Raw genomic sequence first — 22,748 nt, forward strand, 5'->3', positions numbered from 1 at the left:
AAGCCAACGAGTCATCATGCCACGAACACAAACACCGAGAACTATTAAAGAAAAACATTGCGCTTTCTCCGGGCTCTCATCTGGACGCCCATTCAAGCGATGCAATCCTCGATCAATCCAATTATCTTTCTATTCATTCACCAAGAAACTGCTTTCCATGGCAGCGTTGCACCGGTCAGCTATTTACCTACGAAGTATACTCAAGTCTTAGGGGTACGCCATCATGAAAGATGGGTCGGGCTATCACAAAAGAGGCAATACATGGAGCCTCGTCTTCGGCCTTGAGATTGTATCTCATCTGCAAGCCTGCAGAGCTCCTCCATGTGTCATGCGGCCGGAAATGCGGCCTACAACGTTGTGCACCCGCTGCAGTCGGCTCTTTTTGTCCAACTTCCCATGCTCAAGACCCAGGCGGCCACAAATGCAGACGGGCCATGTGAACAACGCTGTATCCGTACGAGCCTTGTTGCTTGTTAGGACACATGGGCACTTTCAATACAGGACGCCTCGGTTCCAGCCATTGCATTTCATCCGAGTCACAAATGCACCCTACAATTGCTGCAAATACATTACGAAGTGATAGAGAATGAGGCTGAGTTCAAAAGATTGCTTCCAATACATGGCGCGGCCTCAATCGAGGCGTGAGCAGCCTCACGGCAACCAACCAACCTCGCTTTCTAGTTACCTGCACGGCCAGCCGGCGGACGACCGACCCATGGCGGCGCCACCGGAGCAGCTGATGAATGCAGGCGGATTGGCAGGCCTTGCAATAAGCAAAACGCATGGCGGATTGCTGCGGCTAGCTAGGCCCCCTTTTCCATCCACTCAGCGAACCCGGCAACGCACCACCCTAACCCATGGCCCCCTGCTGCCGTACCTGATCTTGTGATTGCTCAATTCTTTTTTAAGGGACCAAGGCTTGTTTCAATGCATGGGCGCGCACAGCCTCGAGACGTTTTCCTCAATGTGTCTCGGACCAGTTATTCGGGAATGATTCATGAGCTATTTACCAGTTCATACGTATGTACGAATTACTGGTACGGTGTACCTGGCAAGTTTCCCCTTGCTGATATTGGTCCAGAGCTATTGTTCCCAATTGAAGCTCTCTGGCAATGTTTCTATCATCGCTCGTTACAAAACATTTGATACCATGCCGTTATTGAAACGCCAATGGATGACCGCAGCGCGCATCTTGCAATTTTGATGGGTCAATGTCTCGAATGACACGAGCACGTGGCTACCCAAAACCTCCAGGGTCTCCCGAACTTTCCTTCGCCAAGTAAATATGTACGTATGTACGGATTACATGACGGCGTACATGACGGCAAAACACCACTTTCGATCGAGCCGAAACAGAAATCAGGCCAATCGAGTTTGCGGCGCCTCTTACACCCCTGTTCCGTCATCGCACAACTCATCTCATGAATCATCCCGGCTGCGTGGATTGATTGATTATCCACACGCGTTGGCGGAGCCTCAACATCCTGCCTGGGCCATCGTCCCATCGTGTAACCGACACGGCGGCGGCGGCGGCGTCGACGCCCCTTTCCCCCCTGCACTTCTCTTCAACTCTTCGGCCCTTTAAATGTAAGTGCGCTGATGCCAATATTACGTCCCTTGGTCCTGTGCACGGTGTGCCTCAAGTCCCGGCAATATGGTGCTCGCATGGCCATTCTTCGCCTGCCACATGTCATGTGGTGGTGCCGTCTTTTTGTCCAATCCTCCCTGCCCCTGTATGCACACGTAGCTGGATTCAAGGTTCATGTGTAAGGCGTAGCAAATCCTGTATTTCCTCTAGTCTCTTTCTGACATCTTTTGATGAACCCCGAAATTTGTAACGTCCTCTTTGAAATTTACCACGTTGCCACATAAATCGCATGTTACAAATTTCGGGGTTCTCTTTTGATGACCAATTTCCAAAAAAGATTATCACATGGCTTGAAGAAGAAAAAAGAGGCGTACTCGGTACGTGTCACGACGGTGGCGTTCTCGGGTGTGACATGGCAAAGCACGAAACTTGGACAATCGGCCAAGACATGACTGGGAACTAGGAAGAAAAGGTTTGAGCCTTTGTTTTATGCAAGGATGGACAAAAGGAGAAATTTCCATCGAGGCTAGTAGACCGCTAACATTGAGCTGGAGGGACAAGAGTCGTCAATATGAAAAAAAGGTTCCTCATGCGTGTCATTGTGCAATTTCTGTATCACAAAAATCCTTTAGCCATACACAGCAAGAGGTGAAATCTCTTTCGGTTCACATGACGCACGATTCATGCCGCAACAACCCTTTTCACGCAACTCCGCCACGACAGTCTAATCCTCGTCGTCCAGTTTATCCGCCACCGTGTCCTTGGACTTGTTGATAACCTTTTCCGGGCGCCTCTCCACGGGCGCCGCCGCCGCCGTTGTGGATGTCTCGTTTGCTGCGACCGCCGCGGCAACGACGCCGGCCAGCGGCGTCATCTGGCCGCTTGCGGGTAGGCTCTCCGGGCGGCTGGCCGATCCAACGGGCGGAGCGCTGCTGCCCGCGGCGAGTAGCTTCATGCCGTCGGGCGAGCCGGGGATCATCTCCGGGTCGAGGCCGGGGATATGGATGCGGCGCGCCTCATTTTGGTACGCGGCAGGGATGATTTCGATGATTTCATCGCGCGGGAACCGCAGCGCGGGGATCTCAACGGTCGAGCAGTGCATTAGGTAGGCGTAAAGGACACGCAGAACCGACTCGTGCGCAATGATGAGCAGGTCGTTTTGCTCACGCTCCAACTCGAGAATGATGGGCTCGAGACGGACGGCAAGGTCGTGGTAGGACTAATATAAACAAGTGTATTAGCGTGCGAGTTGATGGCCGTGGCAGAAAGGGGAGAGATATACCTCTGCGCGGGGATACCGGTGATGGTAGGGGTCGACTTCGTGTTTTTCAACCTCGTCGGGGTACAATTGGCGAATGACGCGCTCTGACAGCTTCTCACAGATGCCAGGGTTGAGCTGGCTCATCTGAGATCGTTGCCGAACTTTGTAGCCCATGTCCCGCAGAGTGTCTGCTGTCTGAATGGTGCGTAGCCGCGTCGAAGTCCACACCGTCAGCGGCGGTAACGTAGCGGCAGTCTCGCCTGATTCGACGTGTTCTTGCACGCGGTGTTTGAGAATTGTCTCCGTCATCTTTTTCGCGTACGTGCGGCCGGCGTCGGAGAGCGGCGCATCGGCGCGGAACGAGTCCTCGTCCGTCGTCGTGCCTGCACGGACAAAAAAGGTCTTGCGGGCCTTGATGTGGAGGTTGGTGAGATAGAAGACGATTCTGTGAGAGAGGTAGCTAAAGTTAACATTGTTGTAAAAGAATTTTTCGCCGGCGTTGATCATTTTGATATAGTTGAGCTCTTCTTCGGCCATCGTCTCAAACACGGGGATTCGGACTTCAATCCGCTTCAGATACAGCTTGGCAGCCTCGTCGGGATCCATTCCAGCAAACTTGTGGCATTGTTAGTCTAGCTCAGCCTGTGGGAAAGAAGAGGCGCATACGTCTGGGGAGGAGATTTTGACGTTTCTGGCATTTTCCCGCAGGATACGCTCGTCATCCACAAACGACTCAATGAAGAGGGTCTAATATTGTCAGCAGGCTCATCCATCGTGCCATCTCCGATATCCTTACTTGAACGTCATGCTTGGCCAATTCCTTTGCCAGCGAGCGACGACCGCTTGCAGTCGGGTTTACTGCGTCGTAAATGGCGACCTGACCATTTTCATGATTGAGCCAGCCGTAAATATCCTCGCGACACTTCTTGAGAATTTTCTGACGAAGAATGACGGATTCCGGAGAGGCGTCTGGAAAAAAGTAATCCTTTGGAACAGCGCTTTCCGGGCCAATGGTGGCTCGTCGGTAGTCTCCGAGGTGGAAGATGCGCGTCTTGACACCAAGCCACCCAAGATAGCGGGCTAGCGACACACAGACGTGGCTTCAATGGTCAGTAGAATTAAGCAGAAGCTCGACTGAAAGTTCTCACGTCTTTCCTCTCGCAGGAGGTCCAACCATGACGATGGCTATCCGACCCGAGTGAAACAGCCGGCCAGACATGGTGCTGTAGAGCTGCGCCGGAGCCATGTTGGAGGAGTCCTCGGTCACATCGTGGATGCCGTCGATAAAGGTCGAGCTCTTTCGACGGTATCGAGGCGCATTTGCCGCAATCTCGGCGGTTCTGTGGCGGTTAGCATGTTGCTTGTCCCCGTTTCTTTGCCCCGGTATCCGATCACCCCACGCGATTTGCTCCGACGGTTGTGGACAGGTCCGCCGGTCGAGCGATGGGCTGAGACTTGTTGGAAAGGGTGCTGATGAAGCGTTGCAACGTACAGTAATGTGTCCATCGTGAGGGGGCTTTAGTTCCGCGGGGTTTAAACGGCGGGTTTTGTTGCTTGACAACGGGGAGTTTGGTTACCGCTCCCGTCGTACCGCCAAGCAGCAACAGCTGAGCTGTCTCGTTGGTGGGGTGCAATGACAGAGCTTGTTGTCACCACCTACAGCAGCCGAAAGATCAGAAGATCAGGTGTCAACGCGGCCTTTGATATTCTACGTAGAGAAATGCTGGAGAAATAGGGGTGTAGCCTTCTATTCTGAGCGAGGAGAGACACAAGAACCTGGACTAGGTAAAAGCCAAGAAGCACAATTTGCTCGGCTATCCAGGGTAAGTGGCTTTGTTACTGCGTGGCGTGCATCAAGGATCTCGGCCTGGATAGATTTCGGCGGGGCAAGACCTTATGTAATGAGCCAGCGGGGAGTGTTAATACGACGTTATGAGAATTTGAAAGAGCCAATTGGCGCTGTAAAAAAGTGTATGCCCTTTGAGAGCCAGAATAGTGACATTTCGCACTGCAATTTCTTCTCATTTCGCTCAAATTCACGTTCTGCTCAAAAAGGCTTCTCGTAAATCGATTCTGAGGCCGCTTGCACTCAACAGCACGTGCGCCTCCCCGGAACGGAACATTCTAAATGCCGACCCCCCCAATTGGCCAGACACGGTTCATCCACACTGTGGCTCCAGCCGTCATCAGCTCTGGTGCCACCTTTTGCTGGTCAACACCAAAGGAGACGGGCCTACCCAATTGGGGCCACTGAAAATTATTCTCCTGCCTTCTCCCATCCCCAACTCATCCGAGCTTCGCCCATCCGCGCCCCTTCGACCAACCCGGCGTTCACGGCTACACAAGACTCCTTCCTTAATCCCTACCGCGACCTGGTCTTGTGGACTGGCCTTTGATTCCTCTTTACCAGCGTGCATTGGTTATTTTGTTTAGTTTCTCCGTCGCACCTTCCGCATTCCCCTTGGTACGGTCGTCGCCTCTAGGCCCGCCCTCTCCCCCAGCATCATCACCACAATGGCTGCCGCCGTCGAGTCGCTGCGCTCGATTCTCTTCGGCAACCCCATCGCGCTCACTCTCGGCGATGCGCTCAACTCGTTTTCGGAGCGCCGCGCCAAGCTCGGTCTGGCCAACCCCGGCACGATAGAGCACCTCAGCAAGGAGGTCCAGCGCGATGTCTTCCTCACCAACCACATGTTCACCGGCGTTCGCGCCGACCTCAGCAAGGCCTTCAGCATGTCCCCGCTGTTCCAGGTTTCGCACGGCTTCGCCATGGGCGAGAAGCTGAACCCCTACACCTTTGCCGCCATGTACGGCACCTCCAACGTAAGTCTGGCATTACTGTCACTGATTTTCTCCCTCTCTCTGCTTCTTTGCGCCTTTTCATGCTAACACCTTCACTCAAGGTCTTTTGCCAAGCCAATGTCGATAATGAGGGCTCCGTCTCCGGCCGCTTCAACCTCCGATGGTCGGACAGGCTCATCTCCAAGGTCCAAGCCTCCATGTCCCCCGATAATCAGGACATGGCTCAGTTTGAGCACGAATATACGGGTAACGACTTCAGCGCCAATTTCAAGATGCTCAACCCTTCATTTCTCCAGGGTGGTCTCACAGGCATCTTTATTGGTAGCTACTTGCAGTCCGTTACCCCCAAGCTCGCGCTTGGTCTCGAGTCCGTCTGGCAGCGCCCCTCTCTGGGCCAGGGCCCCGAAACTGCCGTCTCCTACTGCGCCCGATACAAGTCCGCAGACTGGGTTGCGACAGCGCAGCTCCAGGCCGCCATGGGAACACTCAACACCTCGTTCTGGAAGAGAATTTCCGAGCGCGTCCAGGCCGGCGTTGACCTGACCCTCGGCCTCGTGCCCTCTGCCGGCATGATGGGCGGTGGTCTGCAGAAGGAGGGCGTCACGGCCGTCGGCCTCAAGTATGACTTCCGCATGTCCACGTTCCGTGCCCAGGCCGACTCCAACGGCAAGTTGAGCTGCCTGCTCGAGAAGCGTGTCGCGCCCCCCGTCATGGTGACCTTTGCCGCCGACATTGACCACTTTACGCAACAAGCCAAGCTCGGCCTCGCCGTGTCCATCGAGGCCGCTCCCGAGGAACTCCAAGACCAGCAGGAGGCTCTCACCCAAAACGCCCCCAACATTCCCTTTTAAATAACGGCCGTCGACTCCCGTGATAGTCATGCCCAGCGCGGCGATGGCTCGATTCTACTTTGACGAAAAATACACAAGAATCGACCACCCTAGCGAACCCGAAAGCAGCGAGAGAGGCCAGACTGTCCATCAAATTCTTCCCCTTATTTTCTTACTACTTTCTCCCCATCACACCCTTGTGCTTTTAGTAACGCTTGATGGCTACCCGCTTTTTTCCACTGCTCTGGGCACGCGCACACGGACGTTTCATCATTTTTTTCTTAAAACCATAGACTTGGGCGGCGCGGAGAATCTCCATATTCTACATGGCCAGGCCCAAACGAACGACTCGTTTGGGCCCTGTATATTAAACTCCTCTTTTGTTTTGTTTTGTTTTCTCTACTTCTCTTTCCATTCCTCTCTCATTGTTCTTCCTCCCACTGACTGGGTAAGAAGAAGAAGGAGAAAGGTCGACGTGACGGGAAGAGGAAAAAGAAGAGGCACATCTGTTGGCATATATTTGGGTTCTTAACCAAAGGACAAGGAAAGAAGTTATTTGATTTGATGTGACAGCTTTGCATCGAATAGTGTACAAGAGATTGGGCAAGGGTTGCAAATGTGTTGAGAGCAAGAGTCAAAAAGGAGAAGCTGAATGAAAAAGACATGCCACGAAAAGCAATAACAATGAAAACGTTAATTCCCCCCCCCTGGGTCTGCCAGCATGAGCCGTGGGAAAATGTGTGTATTTACGGGAGCGGTGTAGTCTATGCCCTGTAAAGAATGCATAATGCTAGTTATGGGAACAAAGAATGGCCATGCGCCCTGGTTGGCGTGTATCATGACGAAAGGCTACCACTGTTTCTTCTGCTCTAGGTGACGTCGCCGAGCTTTGTGTATCCAAATGATCTGGGCTCCGAAGATGTAGGTTAGAGTGGCGCAGCTAGGAAGAGAGAAACGAAAAGTAGAAATCAAAACACAATACTGCATCTCCATGGTGTATATCCGGAAAAGCACCCGAACCCTCCTCTTTCTCTTCTCATTCACCCAATAATGAAAAGTAACTATACCCAAAACGCCGCCTTGTTTCGTAATCAAATCATCAATGTTCGTCATCTGCTTGCCCCCGCTACATCAGGACGCATTCTCGGTCCGGCTGCGAACTGTCCTTTTGCTTGGCAGGCTTGGGAGGCTTCTCTCGCGACTTGGTCTTGTGCTTTGACTTGTTGCGCTGAACCTTGGTATCTGGCTCTGCGGCAGTCGCAGAGGTAGCAATGGTGGTGGCAGTCGTGGCCGTATTGGCGGTGGAGGGTGGCTGTTGTTGGCTATCGAGGTTGCGGAAAACTTCAAAACTGGCATTTCTTGGCGAGGGTGATCCTAGGGGAGTTGATCCTCTTTCCTCGCCACTCTCAGCACTAGGCAGAACCTCCCTATTCTGCTTCATTAGACCACCAAGACGAGAAATGGTCAGACTAATGCGTCCCTCGCCAGACTGGCTACTTGGCCGGCTCTGACGACTCAGATTGAAGCGCGACGCAGCTCGCGATAGTCGGGGCGTCTTGTTGTCGCTCGGTGAAATGATGGGAGAAGTAGCCTCTGGTGTACGAGTCGGGGTCATGATAGGCGTAGCAATGGAGGACGTGGTAAAGTTTGCGCTATCACGCCGTGACTCTGTAGGGACGGATCCAGAAACCGAGGGCCGTGCCGAACCATCAAAGACGATAGCTGTGGACCGCTCATCATCCATGGAAAGGCGGATGCTAGGAGGCTTACTCGGATTAGACAGGCCGCCATCAGTTGCTGCTCGAGAATTCTGCATCTCCAGACTGATCTTAGATTCCTGGTAAGAGGGCGGTCCCGTGGCGGTGCCGTCTATCGAAGGGCAAGCTACCTCCAGCATGGGCACAACCTGGTAAAATAGTAGATAGGGCATCTCTTCGGTGAGAGACTTCTTTATGTTGTCAACATAGGTGACACGGGGTTCTTCGAGATCATCAAATTTGACCCATTGGGCTTCTTCATAATCCGGAGGTGGATCGATGTCATGCCGTCTGTTGGAGGTGAGAACTTTGGGAGCAGCTCTCGCAAAAGCAACATAGTGCCCACTTTGGAGAGAGTCGCCCCGATGGCAGATAACTGATTGTAGCACAAGCTTGAAATCTGAAGTCAAGGGTGAATCGTCCGCCGTTGTGTCAGGGCCGTCAGCAAGCATAAAGTGTGGAAGACGAAGGCTGTCTGGAATGTCGATATAGGTGTTGTGTCTTTTTGGCTGCCCAGTCTCTGTCATGGCGTAGCGTTTTAGGCAAATGCCGACGACAGGACGCTGTTCAAAATTGAGCACAACTTCAGAGTTGCTGCGAGGCTCATTTGCTCGAACGGCGTGCCAAGCTATGACAGTTAGCCTTGCTTCCTTTGGGATATTTGTAACACCGTGGCAAACTTACGGATAAGTCGGAAAAATTGCCAAGCAGGAATTGTCACGGCCTTGACCACCATAGAGCCTTTTCGCTGTGGCTTGCGAGTGTCATCGGCATCTGTGCTTGTGGGCTTCCCATTTGCATCGAGAACAACCCTTTGAATAACGCTGGCAGACCTGTGTCTCAAAGAGAGCCGCTTTGGAATAGCGGAGGCCTCAAGTTTGGGCACCTGATCATGAGAGACACCTGTAGACGTCGCTGGCCGCTCAAGGGCGGGTAAGTCGCTTGCAACTGATGAATGGCTGGGGAATTGGCGCAAAGGCGACATTTCCACGGGGGAGGCACTCAAGGTTGCAGATGCACCGTTCTCTTCGCCTCGAACGAGCCGCATCGTATTTTGGTGTAGAAGAGTGGGAGTATCAGGCCCCTTGTCCTCCGAATGGGATTTCTTGGCTTCTTCACTGTCCCGCAGCACGTCGACTTGAGCGTTAAAATATTCTTCAAGGCAGTCTTCAAGCCTAATTGCTTTGTTGTCATGATTTGGTGGTACCGCCAGGTTCAATAGACGTTCATAGACGACCTTGTGATCATCTTCGTCTCTTCTTCCTTGATGAAAAAGATCGACCTGTAAAGATAAAAGTGGGAGTTGAAGGGTCTCGGTGAGAAAAGCGAACGCTTCGGATGTATCTTGTTGTTCCAGTAATCGGGCGTCTGGCCAGCCACTGTCGCCCATAGATTCTTGAATTAGACGAGTCTGTTCGTTGTATCAGCATCATGTCGCGCATAGATAATGCATTATAATGCATAGCGCTTGCATACCAGATCGACGTTGATTAGCTTGCCAGACCGAAGCAGATTGACCCATACCCGTAGCAGATTAACGAGCTTCGCCTTGGGGTCCTCGGCTGGAAATTCCGTTTTTAACATGCACTCAAAGGCATCTAATTTGCAGAACATGGAAAAGAGGAGGGCGTCGAGGTAGCAAGTGACACCACCGCGGTTTTCAGCGCCAAGCATCTGCACACTAGGATTATAAGGAACGATTGTGCCGGCAGCGGATTTCTGCTCGAGGCTTATGACTTCGGCAGTGTCTTTGGCATCGCCGTCACCGAATCGAGTACTGAGCATCTCTCGGATATGCTCGCTGGTGACGTTGGTAATATTGAGCTCATCGAGGCGGCGGAGAATATCCTCAACCTAGCAGCTATTTAGTCGGCCGATCTGCATCAGAAGCTGGAAGAAGCTTACCTTGGCATCTTCTTCAGCCTTGTCGACTGTGTCCTTTGACTTGGCATCGCGACCAAACAAAGCAAAGAAAGCCTCGGTCGATCGGGGTCGGCTCTGGGAAGGTGAATCTTTAGCATGGAGCCGACTGGTAAGAAACCTGTCCTGATCTCACCTTTGAGGGCGGCGCCGACTTGCTTCTGTTATGCGAGGGGTTCTTGTCCCGAAGGCTCAAGAACTTGCGAGGAAACTCCTTCATGCTCAATATCCACCGGGGGGAGGAGCTGTCGGAGGATGATGCGCGTGGTTGCGATGTGCAATGCCTCGCAGATTTTAGCGAGGCAGCCAAAGATGAGCAATAGTCATGATACGGGAAACACGACTTTAAGTAGCTTGTTTGTACGGGCTAGACGAACGAAGCTCGCGGTGGCGCGCGCGATGCGGGACCGGACGAGGATAGAGAGCCGAGTAGCGCTGGCTGGCAAAGAGTCTGGTGCTGCAGGGCGGATGGCTTGCGAAGGGGCTGGACTAGCGGGATCGGGGCTGATGCGGAATTGCAAAGGATGTGAGAATGATGTTGGAGAAGCCTTAAGAACTCGGGCGTCTAGCAATGTCCGTGACCAGAAGCAAAATGGGAGCTTGTTGTCATCGCGAGATTTCCAGGGACCTGCCAACAAGAACCTAGGTGAGGCGAGGCGGGTGGGGGCGGGCTGTTGGGCTTGTTATAGCGGGGTTTGGCTCAGCGAGGGCCACTAAACAAAGGTGATGGAGTACTCGCCTTTCTTTGAAGTTATGCCAGGGAGCTTTGCGCTCATACATTTCGCTCTCCTTGATCATCAAGCTCGAGCTCTCAAACAAACAATTTCCTTAGCTGCATAGTAGCCCTTGCACTGATATGACCAATGCTCTGGATTCCAATATGCTTTGTCATTTGAGTTTGCCCATGCTTGCGCCTGCTGTGGCTTGTGCCCAGCTGCCACCGCCACAATCTGGTTTTGCTCTAAGCTGCTGCCTCCAGCCGCTGGCCGTCGTACGCCCCAGGATGTTCTCGTTCTCACCTGATGAAACTTTGGTGTGAAACTCATATATTTTGACCTCATATATTTAGATGCCATGCCGTCACACGCCCAACACATGAAGGCGCCCGGCAGTGTTGACGCGTTGTCCCCTGACTGGCTGGCGCTGGTGACCTATGGCTGCGTAACTTGATGATGCTGGCCAGTAGGCAGCCATATTTGTCACTCTAGGTTGCCATAAACACAGATACTTCTGTGTTGTGAGAAAACTTTAGCCTTCTGTCAACACTGGAGCGTCACCATGGTAGAGGATCCAATTACGGTCGTACTCGTTCACCCAACTGTTGCTGTAACATAATACCCGTACGGGATGTTTTCGAAATATTCAGTGTCTAACTTGTGGATGACATCAATGACTCTCACGAGACGATAAGTTTCCTAGAGTAGTTTGCGCCTGATATCTGGTTCCTGCTTGATGTAATTCTTCGGCACCGCCACATCGCTTGTGGCTGACAACGCACGAGCCACACTCCATCGATAGCTGTCTAGTAAATTTGCAGGCTTGCATGACCACGCGAGATTTGACGTTTCCATTGTGACGCCTTTTTTCGCAATCCCCAAACGATTGTCGCCATGGCTGGTGCCCGCAAAGGTATGCGCGTACTGCGCACCGTCAGCGGCAGACAATGGAGCCAACAGGCTGCCACGCCGTGTGCTCGCCGCTTCGCTTCGTCTCCAGCGAGCCCCTGGGCAGCCATTGAAGAGTCGACGTCGTTTTCTACGCCAGGCCCCGACGAAAACGCTGCCAAGTCCTTCCAAGAGGCCAGAGCCAACACCGCGAGAGATAAGCAGCTACCTGGTGGTCGGTGAGTAGCTTCTCAGCCTCATGCTTGCGCCGTCACTCTCCATGATATCTCATCGCCGCATGCAATTTTGTTCGGCGTCACAGGCAAGATTTTAACATGTACATGCAGTTACCAATACCACCCTCCCAAGTACAACCGAGGACCCCTCCATCCTATCCAGTCGCCGCCCTCTTCCGACCCGACAGCACGCGACTTTGTGCCCGGACCGTTCAACCTGCCGCGGCTCAAGCACACATATGACAGCACCATTGCGCCGGACTTGATGACGCTCACGTACACGCACAAGCCGCGCGGGTACGAGGCGCCCGAGTCGAGCAAGGGCGAACTCCGCGAGTGGGACGGCTCGTCGCCTTATCATAAGAACCGACCGCGCCGCGGCCCTCGCGGCGGGCAGTCGGGCCGGCTGGGCCTCGTCGAGCGCGAGATAAGTTGGCACAGCCTGCCCGAGATCGCGGCTGTCACGGTCAACTCGTACGCGCCTGCAGCCGCCGATAACAAGGAATATCTCGACGTGGCGCGCGCCGTCGTGCAGGCCATCACCGGCGAGTTCCCCGAGACGACGCGCACTCGGTCCAACGTCATCCACTGGGGCGTTCGCAAGGGCCAAAAGACGGGCGCCAAGGCCACGCTCCGCGGCGGTGCCGCGTACGAGTTCGTGGATAAGCTGGTGACGCTTGTGCTGCCCAAGATCAAGGACTGGCCGGGCGTCAAGGGCAGTTCTGGTGACCGCGCGGGCAACCTGGCCCTGGGCCTGGCCCCCGAGTACATGTCTTTCTTTCCCGAGCTCGAGTATAATTTCGATGTATGTTTACACGTCGAATCCGCGTATGCTTTGTTTGAAGCTGACACTTTCGCCAGATGTACCCGACCGGCTTGATGCCTGGCTGCGACATCATCATCCATACGACCGGTACCTCGGACAGGCACGGACGTCTGTTGCTGGAAGCTCTGGGATTCCCATTCTACGGCAAGGTTACGTACTAAAAGCGAAATTCGAGATGGAGCAAAGAGAGGTGAAGAGGACGACGAGTGCTATTTGTCATTTAGCATAGGCATGTTCCCATGTACCAACATTTGTATGTATCAACAAGAATATATTTCTTCAAGAGTGATCCCGCATCTATATCTATGTTTCGTTTAAATAGACCTGGTATTTTCAGATACTAGTTTCTTCATAAGCATTACGCCCCAACGCCATAATTCATGCAATTGTCCCGCCATGACTGGCATTTGTTTGACGCTGCTTCGTCTACTACGCAGAAGTGCCCTTGGCCTTTTCGCGCAGAGGTGTGATGATGGTATCGACCGCTTCCATATCCGTCGCGTCCACCTTTTCCGCCGCGTGCCCTGCGGCCGCAAGCTCCTCAACAGCCGCGTCCAGCGCGGGCTGGTAGTTGCGAATCGCCGAGCTCAGCGCGTACACGGCCTTGCGCCGCGCCGTCTCGGGCTCCCCCTCGCTCGTCGCCAGAGCCACCAGCGGCCGGATGCCGCCCGCCGCCAGCAGTCGCTCCTGTGTCTTCTCGTTATTCTGGACGGCGGTGCCGACGCACCAGGCGGCCATGGTGCGGATCTGCGGCTCGTCGTGGGCGAGCTGCGCGAGCAGCGGTGTCCACAGGCCGAGGTTGGCCATGTTGTTGGCGTTATCGAGCGACTCTATGAGCTGCTCCAGGTTGTCAAAGGCGATGAGCTTGTTCTCGAGCGTCACGTCGGCGGCCGTGATGATCTCCATCGACGCTCGCATCAAATCCGCCTCGGAGGGGCCGCCCATGAGGGCGGCCATGACTTCGGGGGTCAGGTTGGAGGCGGGTGCGGCGGCGGCGGCTGAAGGACTGTCGGTTTTACCATTTTCCGAGTTTTCGATGCTCCAGCGAAGGAGGTCGTTGAGCCGCTTGTCATCCATTGTGGTAGTGTTGATGATTTTGTTTTTTGGAGGGGTAGAATGAGGCGGGGTGCTGTGTGTGGTGGGGGAAGGTGTCTTATGAGGTGAAAGTCTGCTTTTAGGGTGTCGGATGGAGAAAATATCTGTCCAAAACCTCTATAAAGATAAAATTCAACAAAGTTGACGGCAGTGTAGCTGCTTTAAAAAGACCATGAGCGTGGGGTTGCTCTTTTGCATCACAAAGCTCTCTCGAAGATCCGCCTACCTTCTCGAATCTTCATGAAGGCGCTAACCACACCTGGGCTAGTGCCATTTTCCGGATCAGCAACGACTTGACAACGCTCAAGAATTGGGGAGGCGATGGACTACGTAGATACGACAAGAATATGAGGATATTTGAAGAGAGCCAGTGAGCTCCACGCCGATATTTATTCAACTATTCGAGTTGGATTAGTCGCGATTAGCTGCGCTTCTGTACCGGCGTTGCACTAGCACTGGCTTGTCGCAACGCATTACGGATCACAGGTCAACTTCTTTGTGGGCTTATACCAAGCCCTCGTTTGACGACACGTGTAAAGAACTTCAATGCCTGATGTCTTTAGCCTGGCAACATGGTGTGCACAATTTGTGCATTGAGAGGTGAATTGATTAATCTGCAAGAGAGGGACACAGTATCAAGCCGCAGGAAAGGCGCAGCTTTGATTATTATTTCGCTTTGCATGGAGGCAGACGCACAGGGCAAGGGAAGGTACAAGTCGGAGAACGGGTGTCAAAAGCGGCCGATATTGGCTGCTTGGTGGTGAGCCAAGTCGGTGTGTTGTCCGTCCCGATTGGGCTCAAAGGCGAGGCGGCCAAATGTACCTAGTGTGGCATACTGTTATTGTCGTCGAGCAGGCGTGAATACAGAGGGAAAGGAAAAAATATCAGTTGATATTGATTGGCCTTTTAGGGCTGGAGAGATGGGATCTGGCAGGGATGTTAGAATAGGGTTTCTGATGTATCAGACAGTGTTTGAAGGCGCGATGACGCAACGAGGCGATCAGAGGGTCGGCGAATGCAGTGGCAGGATGGAATCTAGATTCATGGTTGCGACATATAGAATTGTGCATGAGTGCCCCCTGCCTCGTAAAAATATGTTGCTTGCGCGTCTTGGGCAAGAGGCGAGGCGAGGTAAAGGTAAATGGGCCATTGTGGGATGGGATGACGACGCCAGGTTGCGCCACACGAGCCGTCTTGGGTGAGAGTGAGGGAGGGCAAGGTTTGCATATGCCAGGGTGGTTGGCAGTGTGATTAGTGTGGTATTGTTAGTAGCATGCTCAGCGACGAACTCAGTGCGCGGTGGTTGGAACATGGCGGCGTCTTTGGAGAAGTTCTCAATTAAAAGAACATTTGGCGAATATCGGCCTTGATTCAGACGCAAGATTTGAGCTAGAGTAAACGGACGAGTGATGGTAGATTGGGCATGTTGGATGACGTCGTCTGAGATGATTGACAGACAACCCGTTTACAGTGGCGGCGGGATGCAGCGGTGCGTGTCGCTGAAGAAGGCCAGATTGGGCGGAAAGCGGCGTGGCTCAGCAGCAGCCCAGCCTCAACGCAGCCTTGGGTCCACAGCACATAGGAGACCAGCGAATCAGAGGCAGGCAAAGGCTGTGGTTTGTGGTACCAAGTAAGCACTGGCAGCTGTCCAGGACGTGCTGCAGCTACTGATTGGGCCCCCTAATGTCTGTGACAGCTGGGGCTCTGCATTCCTGGGCGGGCAAAGGAGCACGAGGAAGCTTAACCGGCGGGCTGAACAGGCCTGTGACTGGCTATGAGACTTGATATGGTTTTAGAGAGATACCTCGGACTTTTTGTTCACTTTTTGCTTCTGTATTGAGGCATCGAGCGACAGAAGTAATACATGTACGTAGACCCCTCTCGTTGGGTGCCCCCGCCCACAAGTATTTTTTCGTTGGCGCCTCTTGTTGCTGGTGTCTGGCCACACACCAAAGGACCGGCCACCCGCTCGCACCGGCACTAGCCACAAGCACCAAGGTACTTGAACTGGCCAACAAAGCCCAAGCAAACACAAGTACTCCCCCGGCCATTCAAGGCGGCGGAGATACTTGCCTCCTTTCCTTGCGCCCCTCTTCCTCCACACCTTCCTGCCTTGACTTTCCCTCTTGTTCCCTCGTCCCTCTTCAAAAACATTCAATTCCCACTCCATCTTCCTTCTCCCCCGTTTCCGAGTCTTTTCCCCTTTGGCTCATTCTCCATCACCTCTGCCGTTTCATCCAGCTCTCGAGGTCATCGTCGTCCTTTGAGCTCATCTTCTCTTTCCGCACCTCGACTCTTTTCTTCGTCACCAATCTCAACTCGCAACTATGGAGGGTACGTTGCCTCTGCCAGCTCGCCGTCGCGTTTACGCAATCCCGCCCCTCCCCGCGGTGCATACTACTGCCACCACCAGCGATGCCATTGTCGTATTGATTTCTTGAATCGATTACTGACATGACTCTGCGTTTTTACAGAAGAAGTTGCTGCCCTCGTCATCGACAATGGGTAAGCTCAATCCCCCCACCGCCTCACCGACATGTTCGCCAGCCTGAGCCCCCTTACCCCTCCTGGTTCGATCTGCCATGTCGACAGAGGCATCGATGTCCGCCCACGCCGACACTGCGCGCACTTTGTATGGACGACGCAGGAAGGGGATAAGTCCAGGCGTGGACTGATGGCAGAGGCTTCCATTCTTTTCTTCATACTGACAAGCGCAATAGTTCCGGCATGTGCAAGGCCGGTTTCGCCGGTGATGATGCGCCCCGAGCTGTTTTCCGTGAGTACCCACCCCACTTTAGCTCCTGCCGCCAGCTCGCACGCTTTTTGGCCCAACGGCAAATCGCGCGCTCGATGGACGGCGATGCTTTGCGCTCAAAATCTAAGTCTTCGCTGACTCGTTACCATAGCTTCCATTGTCGGTCGTCCCCGTCACCATGGGTAAGTCTTCACGAGAGCAACAGCGATGCGCTTGGCAACATTTGCGCGCATGCGCCACTCCCAACGCCGACGCCACCATCTAACTCCGTTTCGCAGTATCATGATTGGTATGGGCCAGAAGGACTCCTACGTCGGTGACGAGGCTCAATCCAAGCGTGGTATCCTCACCCTCCGCTACCCCATTGAGCACGGTGTCGTCACCAACTGGGACGACATGGAGAAGATTTGGCACCACACCTTCTACAACGAGCTCCGTGTCGCCCCGGAGGAGCACCCCGTCCTCCTTACCGAGGCCCCCATCAACCCCAAGTCCAACCGTGAGAAGATGACCCAGATTGTCTTTGAGACGTTCAACGCCCCCGCCTTCTACGTCTCCATCCAGGCCGTCCTCTCCCTCTACGCCTCTGGCCGTACCACCGGTATCGTCCTCGACTCTGGTGATGGTGTCACCCACGTTGTCCCCATCTACGAGGGTTTCGCTCTTCCTCACGCCATCGCCCGTGTCGACATGGCTGGTCGTGATCTTACCGACTACCTGATGAAGATCCTCGCTGAGCGTGGTTACGCCTTCTCCACCACCGCCGAGCGTGAAATCGTTCGTGACATCAAGGAGAAGCTCTGCTACGTCGCTCTGGATTTTGAGCAGGAGATTCAGACTGCTGCCCAAAGCTCTTCGCTTGAGAAGTCGTACGAGCTTCCTGACGGTCAAGTCATCACCATTGGCAACGAGCGTTTCCGCACCCCCGAGGCTCTCTTCCAGCCCTCCGTTCTCGGTCTCGAGTCTGGCGGTATCCACGCCACCACCTTCAACTCGATCATCAAGTGCGATGTCGATGTTCGCAAGGATCTCTACGGCAACATTGTCATGGTATGTTTGCTATCTTGTTGCGCTCACTTCGCCGCTAACTCTTTTAGTCTGGTGGTACTACCATGTACCCTGGTCTTGCCGACCGTATGCAGAAGGAGATCACTACTCTTGCTCCTTCTTCCATGAAGGTCAAGATCATTGCTCCTCCCGAGCGCAAGTACTCTGTCTGGATCGGTGGCTCCATTCTCGCCTCCCTATCCACCTTCCAGCAAATGTGGATCTCCAAGCAGGAGTACGACGAGAGCGGTCCCTCCATTGTCCACCGCAAGTGCTTCTAAGGCAAGTCTACGTCCATTTGCTACAGCGAAATCTTGACTAACTGGTCTTCAGCGAGGAACAACCAAAACAAAAACCTCGGTTCCTTCAGCGCAGGCAAGAATTGCGAAGGTGGCAGACGGCGCGGAATATTGTCAGCATCGTGCGCGCCACAATCGACTTTTGTACTTGCCGCATGCGTTTGATAGAATCAAGGAGGCTGGGTGCTGGTTCTTTGAGGGTAATGGCAAAGGCCCGTGTGATGTAGCCTGGCTGGGTATTTTACGAGGCTTACGGACTAGACGCTGAAGTTTCGCACCAAAAATTCTTTTTTTATATCTTTGCTAAAGGGTGTAGCCCAATGGAAGAATGCGACGGTTAAGTTTGTATACTTATAAAAGGTGTTGTGATTTCAGCAAGCAGTGCTTGAGATGGCTCATATTTGCTTGTCCCCGTAGTGAAGTTATCTTTGCTTGTACTGTATCTTTTTTGCCTGCTTGTACTATCACTCTTATCTGGTTGTGATATCTGTCGGCTGCCTTGGTGCTGCATCGCAGCTTGTTTTTGTTGAGTCGTCATGCTCAGCCGCCTTCACTACTGGCTTCTTTGTCGCCTGTTCTATCTCGTCACCAGCAGTATTCCGGGGTAAATCGTCTTTATCCCCTACCCCTTCTCCTTGCCGTCCTTGCTCTGTCACGGCCGCCTTTTCATCTTCTAGCCTTTTATACTTGCGCCTGCTCTTCTTGGCGGCGCTGTCTGCCCTCTTCTTCTTGACCGCGCCGACAATGTTGGCGCGGCTCTCGCCGCCCCGGCGCAAATCATCTAGCTTTTGCGCGAGAATCTCGCGCGCGTGCTTGCGGTTCTGCGACCGTGAGCGCGTGGCCTGCGACTTGACGACGATGCCGGTGGGAATGTGTTTAAGTTGCACGGCGGAGTTGGTTTTGTTCTGGCGAAGAAATGTGTTAGTGAGTGAAGGGGTAGGGAGAGAGAGAGAGAGACACGAGGTCGTCGGGGAGGGGGGGGGGGGGCAATGTACGATTTTTTGACCACCGGGGCCGCTGCCTTTGAGAAAGGATTCCTCGAGCTCCGAGTCGGGAGGCGGTGCGGGGCGAGGGGGCATGGGTTTTTGGAAGATGATGGGTGAGGTGCTGAGGAATCGAGGGCGGGAGGTCAAGAGGAGGGTGCGGCGCAAGAGGCACTGCATGGTGCTTGAGGATGGCGGGCGGGGCCCCTCCCCGGAATCGTATGTTAATGAATGAATGAATGAATGAATGAGTAGTGTTTGACTCGGGGTGATGGGATCGAAATTAGGAGCTGGTTTTGGATGAAAGGCCAGGTGAGCGTTGCGGATGAAGGGTTTTGGAGACTACTTGAAGTGAAGCGAATGATGGTTTGGAGATGGGGTGGGTCGATTGGATGTACGGCGCAGTTTGCTCTGAGCGTGCAACAAAAGACAGCTTCGGGAACTGGATAGTGAGAAAAGATTTGAGTAAATGATGATTGATGACTGCTTTGTTGAGATTTATCGCAGAAATAGATCAAAATGAAGAACGTTGGCTCATTATTTTTCTGAGCTTTGTTCTTTCCGGGCTTCGTAGAGCAGGGATACAAGACCACTAACATGAGCAACCGCTCTTATAGCTCAGCAGCACCCGGCAACATGATTGAACTCCTGGGTCAGATTCCGTGATTTGTATCTGAGGAACGAATCATTCTCAATCATACTCTTGATATGCGAAAATGCTGCAGGGAATGCCTCGGACACACCATCACTTTTCTCCAGTCTTGCACGACTCGCCATGTATATTGATTGCATATATACGGAGGTCAGTAGTGTTGTAGTTTACTCACCCAGAAACTTACACTCTTGCGCTATTCGAGGTCTTTTTCCTTGTTGATCTGACAATTCTGCGGATATTCCTTCGACGCGCATCATCTCTACGCCGTTTCCGTAACCGTCGACGAATCGTTCTCGCATCATCACCTCCCAAGCTTCGAGTCCGGTAATGCGTCGGATGCTTGCTCCAAGAAACAGACGTCTGCTGGCAGATGTGACAATTTGATCCTCCGATGCTAATCTCGACAAGCGGCAAGTCATTCCACCCACACGCGTAGTCTTGGCCCACCGAAATCGTCACTCCAGCCTTGTGCCACGGCACATTGGCGACGCTCGGCTGCTCCTCCCGTGCTTCTACCTCCGGCTTCTCACCGACCAAGAGCTTATGCCGCCCGTCACTGCCTCGCGCATTGCAGTCCAGGGCCACGAGTTCTCCTTGCGGTCTGCGTCCGCCTGTGACGAGCACCGTGACAAACGGCACTGGCGAGGCTGCTACGCGAATCAGATAGCCAAAGCCAAAGTTGAGCGTGTCCATGACGCACTGCGATTGGAGCTGCATAAAGTCGGCCCATACCGACCAGGACCGCTCCGACGGGAAGAGGGGGTAGAATGCGCGCTCGGTGTGCTGGTCGATGCAGCGCAACGCACGCTCGTAGTTGTTGACGAGGGTTTGCGCGATCATGAGGAGCTGCTTGTTGGAATAGCGCCCGGCACCAAAGGCAACGGCGACGTCAACGGCAGAGAACCAGTTTCCTTTGGCGTACAGAATGAGAGTCAGGTCCCGATGAACCCACCCGTTGCTGCCTCGGTGCACAGGACCAAGCTCGCGAAGAAGCGTGCAAGCTCCGACGGGCCGGGCAGTCGTCAACACGGTGCCCTCCGAAACAGCCACCGGCCCGTACGGCGTCACGGTATCCAGCCCCGACGCCGAAGACAGCACATGCCGCTTCGCGCACACCACTTCGGCGCACGTCAGTCCGGCCGCCTCCTCCGGCGCCAGCACCGCCGGCGGCACCATCAGCCACCGCAGATGGCCCGCCTCCAGCGCCGTCTCCGTCCAGCGCCGCCATGCGTCCTCCCTCGGCTCTCCCGGGCGCACGGCAATTTCGACCGTCGACACAGCCATGGCGCCATAGACCTCGTCGACGGGCAGAAACGCCGCCCGGTTCCCGAGCATCTCCATGACGCGCGTGCGGTCCGTCGCCCCGGTGCGCCGCGCCGCCATGCCCGCAAAGTGCGAAAACAGCCGCTCATAGCGGGCCGTGGCCGGGTTGCTGTCGTCATCATCATCGTCCCCCCGGCGGCGCGCGCACTCGGAAATGCCGAGCTCCTCGCAGAGATGCGGGATGGCGGCAAAGAGCTCGTCGCGGACGGAGACGGGCTCGAGGTCGGCGCCGATCCAGACGAGCTCTGTCGCGAGCAGGTACTCTTGCAGCGTCCAGACGCGCGTGCCCCAGGCGGCGTCTGTAAAGCGCGCGAGCACGTCCATGGCGTGGACGAGCGTGGCACGGCCGGCGCGGGTCCAGCGCCGCCGCGGGCCGTCGTCAGTCCAGGCCTCGGCGTGCCAGACGGCGAGGGCATCGTCGAGCTGCGCGGTGCCGTGGTCGACCTGCGCCTGCGTCAGACGCAGCGTGCTGGTGAGGATGACGAGGACGGCCCGGGCGTCGCCGTAGATGCGGCCCATGAGCGGGATCTGCTCGCACATGTCCTGGTCCGAGTCCTGCAGGATGCAAAAGAGGTCGACCCAGCAGTGGCGGACGTGCGGCAGGGCACGCTTGGCGAGGGTCTGCCGGATGGCGGCGCTGCCGAATGAAGGCGCGAGGGGGAGCTGTTTGGGGAAGACGCGGTCGGACCAGGCGTGGGATATGGCGAGGTAGGGCGGTGACTGCCCAATCTCAAAGACTTGGACTGTCCATGTAGTGATGTCGATGAGCCGGAATGTCGCCATGTCGGCTCGGCAGTCTTGTCAATCTTGTCTACGTAGACGTGAATACACGTGAATACACGTGAAAAAGCAAGAACTCCAGAGTATCTTCATGCTGGGTGGCTAGTTCTTGCCATGGTCACATGGGCTACATGATTGTGGCAGAGAGCTGAACTGCTCCAAAGCTCACCAATTAGAGGTAATGGAGACGCCGTTCAGGACGAGTGGTGAGGGCTAGAGAAGTGCGGCATCCATTGAGAAAATCGGCATGAATTCAAGGTACGCTAAAAGCTCGTACCTTGTTTTTTTTTCTTTCTGGGAATATTGGGGTTAAAGTATTGGAAGAGCTGCTGCTCCAACTCGCTGAGTTGGCCAAGATGGTGTAAGTGGCAAGCTTGTGTGCCATGTCGGTGCCAACCAAAAAGCAGACTTCAAGGCCAACTTTTTGATGATGTTGCGCAGAATCGAAATTGAAAGTGAGAAAATGTTCAACGATTGAAATTGCTTCAAAAAAAAAAAAAAAAACGAATATGTGATGCTAGCAAGATGAAGAGTTAAAGACGCTCCGGCGTCGACCAAACGGCCAGCAAGCACTAGCATCGCAGTGACGCGACCGACCCCCCCCCCCCTGGCGACGAGACAGTGGGGGAGGGAGGTCCCTTTTTAATTTTCAACTTCTCGTGCCGTCGACTCCGAACAGACATGATTAACTGATTGACAAGCCAATTCTACAACGACCACGAAACAAACACGAAAAAGGACTGTCAGCATCACACGCAATCTCTTAATCGAACCCGTGAACTTTCTAACTCCTGTCAACTCGAGAAGGCTCGGCGCGCCGGACATCAAACGCCCAGAAAATCGATTCCGTTCGACACATACCCTTTCCACGAGACGATTTTGCGACGCATCACGACCGTCAAGTCCCAGTTCACGCAAGCAGGATTAAACCACCACCTCCTTTTTTTTTTTTTCAAAGAAAATATTGCTAGCAGCATAATACCAGCA

At 54.1% G+C, this 22,748-nt stretch overlaps 8 protein-coding genes across 8 annotated transcripts; 3 read left to right on the forward strand and 5 right to left on the reverse strand.

The window, feature by feature from the left end:
• Positions 1-2,312: 2,312 nt before the first annotated feature.
• Positions 2,313-4,355, reverse strand: BBA_04855 (6-phosphofructo-2-kinase; the record flags this gene model as incomplete). Its single annotated transcript, XM_008599952.1, has 6 exons — positions 2,313-2,807; positions 2,871-3,464; positions 3,516-3,596; positions 3,646-3,949; positions 3,998-4,189; positions 4,342-4,355. The coding sequence occupies 6 exons, from the start codon at positions 4,353-4,355 to the stop codon at positions 2,313-2,315; spliced, it is 1,680 nt and encodes a 559-aa protein (XP_008598174.1).
• Positions 4,356-5,363: 1,008 nt separating this feature from the next.
• On the forward strand, positions 5,364-6,502 carry BBA_04856 (eukaryotic porin; the record flags this gene model as incomplete). Its single annotated transcript, XM_008599953.1, has 2 exons — positions 5,364-5,672; positions 5,753-6,502. 2 exons carry the CDS (start codon positions 5,364-5,366, stop codon positions 6,500-6,502), a joined length of 1,059 nt encoding a protein of 352 aa, XP_008598175.1.
• A 1,105-nt stretch (positions 6,503-7,607) lies between these two features.
• BBA_04857 (ubiquitin carboxyl-terminal hydrolase) lies at positions 7,608-10,768 on the reverse strand (the record flags this gene model as incomplete). The annotated part of the gene is made up of 7 exons (XM_008599954.1): positions 7,608-8,866; positions 8,923-9,649; positions 9,715-10,092; positions 10,144-10,236; positions 10,295-10,442; positions 10,536-10,662; positions 10,741-10,768. The coding sequence occupies 7 exons, from the start codon at positions 10,766-10,768 to the stop codon at positions 7,608-7,610; spliced, it is 2,760 nt and encodes a 919-aa protein (XP_008598176.1).
• Positions 10,769-11,768: 1,000 nt separating this feature from the next.
• On the forward strand, positions 11,769-12,985 carry BBA_04858 (ribosomal L5P family protein; the record flags this gene model as incomplete). Its single annotated transcript, XM_008599955.1, has 3 exons — positions 11,769-12,001; positions 12,110-12,803; positions 12,860-12,985. The coding sequence occupies 3 exons, from the start codon at positions 11,769-11,771 to the stop codon at positions 12,983-12,985; spliced, it is 1,053 nt and encodes a 350-aa protein (XP_008598177.1).
• Positions 12,986-13,253: 268 nt separating this feature from the next.
• On the reverse strand, positions 13,254-13,901 carry BBA_04859 (nucleotide exchange factor Fes1; the record flags this gene model as incomplete). The annotated part of the gene is made up of 1 exon (XM_008599956.1): positions 13,254-13,901. One exon carries the CDS (start codon positions 13,899-13,901, stop codon positions 13,254-13,256), a length of 648 nt encoding a protein of 215 aa, XP_008598178.1.
• A 2,345-nt stretch (positions 13,902-16,246) lies between these two features.
• Positions 16,247-18,002, forward strand: BBA_04860 (Actin-like protein; the record flags this gene model as incomplete). The annotated part of the gene is made up of 6 exons (XM_008599957.1): positions 16,247-16,253; positions 16,394-16,424; positions 16,640-16,695; positions 16,826-16,856; positions 16,953-17,724; positions 17,772-18,002. 6 exons carry the CDS (start codon positions 16,247-16,249, stop codon positions 18,000-18,002), a joined length of 1,128 nt encoding a protein of 375 aa, XP_008598179.1.
• Positions 18,003-18,490: 488 nt separating this feature from the next.
• BBA_04861 (RF-1 domain-containing protein) lies at positions 18,491-19,183 on the reverse strand (the record flags this gene model as incomplete). Its single annotated transcript, XM_008599958.1, has 2 exons — positions 18,491-18,925; positions 19,016-19,183. 2 exons carry the CDS (start codon positions 19,181-19,183, stop codon positions 18,491-18,493), a joined length of 603 nt encoding a protein of 200 aa, XP_008598180.1.
• A 655-nt stretch (positions 19,184-19,838) lies between these two features.
• On the reverse strand, positions 19,839-21,764 carry BBA_04862 (HET domain protein; the record flags this gene model as incomplete). The annotated part of the gene is made up of 1 exon (XM_008599959.1): positions 19,839-21,764. One exon carries the CDS (start codon positions 21,762-21,764, stop codon positions 19,839-19,841), a length of 1,926 nt encoding a protein of 641 aa, XP_008598181.1.
• Between the last annotated feature and the right edge of the window lie 984 nt (positions 21,765-22,748).

This window comes from Beauveria bassiana (assembly GCF_000280675.1).
Source record: "Beauveria bassiana ARSEF 2860 unplaced genomic scaffold BBA_S00011, whole genome shotgun sequence".
In the NCBI taxonomy this organism is placed as follows: Eukaryota; Fungi; Ascomycota; class Sordariomycetes; order Hypocreales; family Cordycipitaceae; genus Beauveria; species Beauveria bassiana.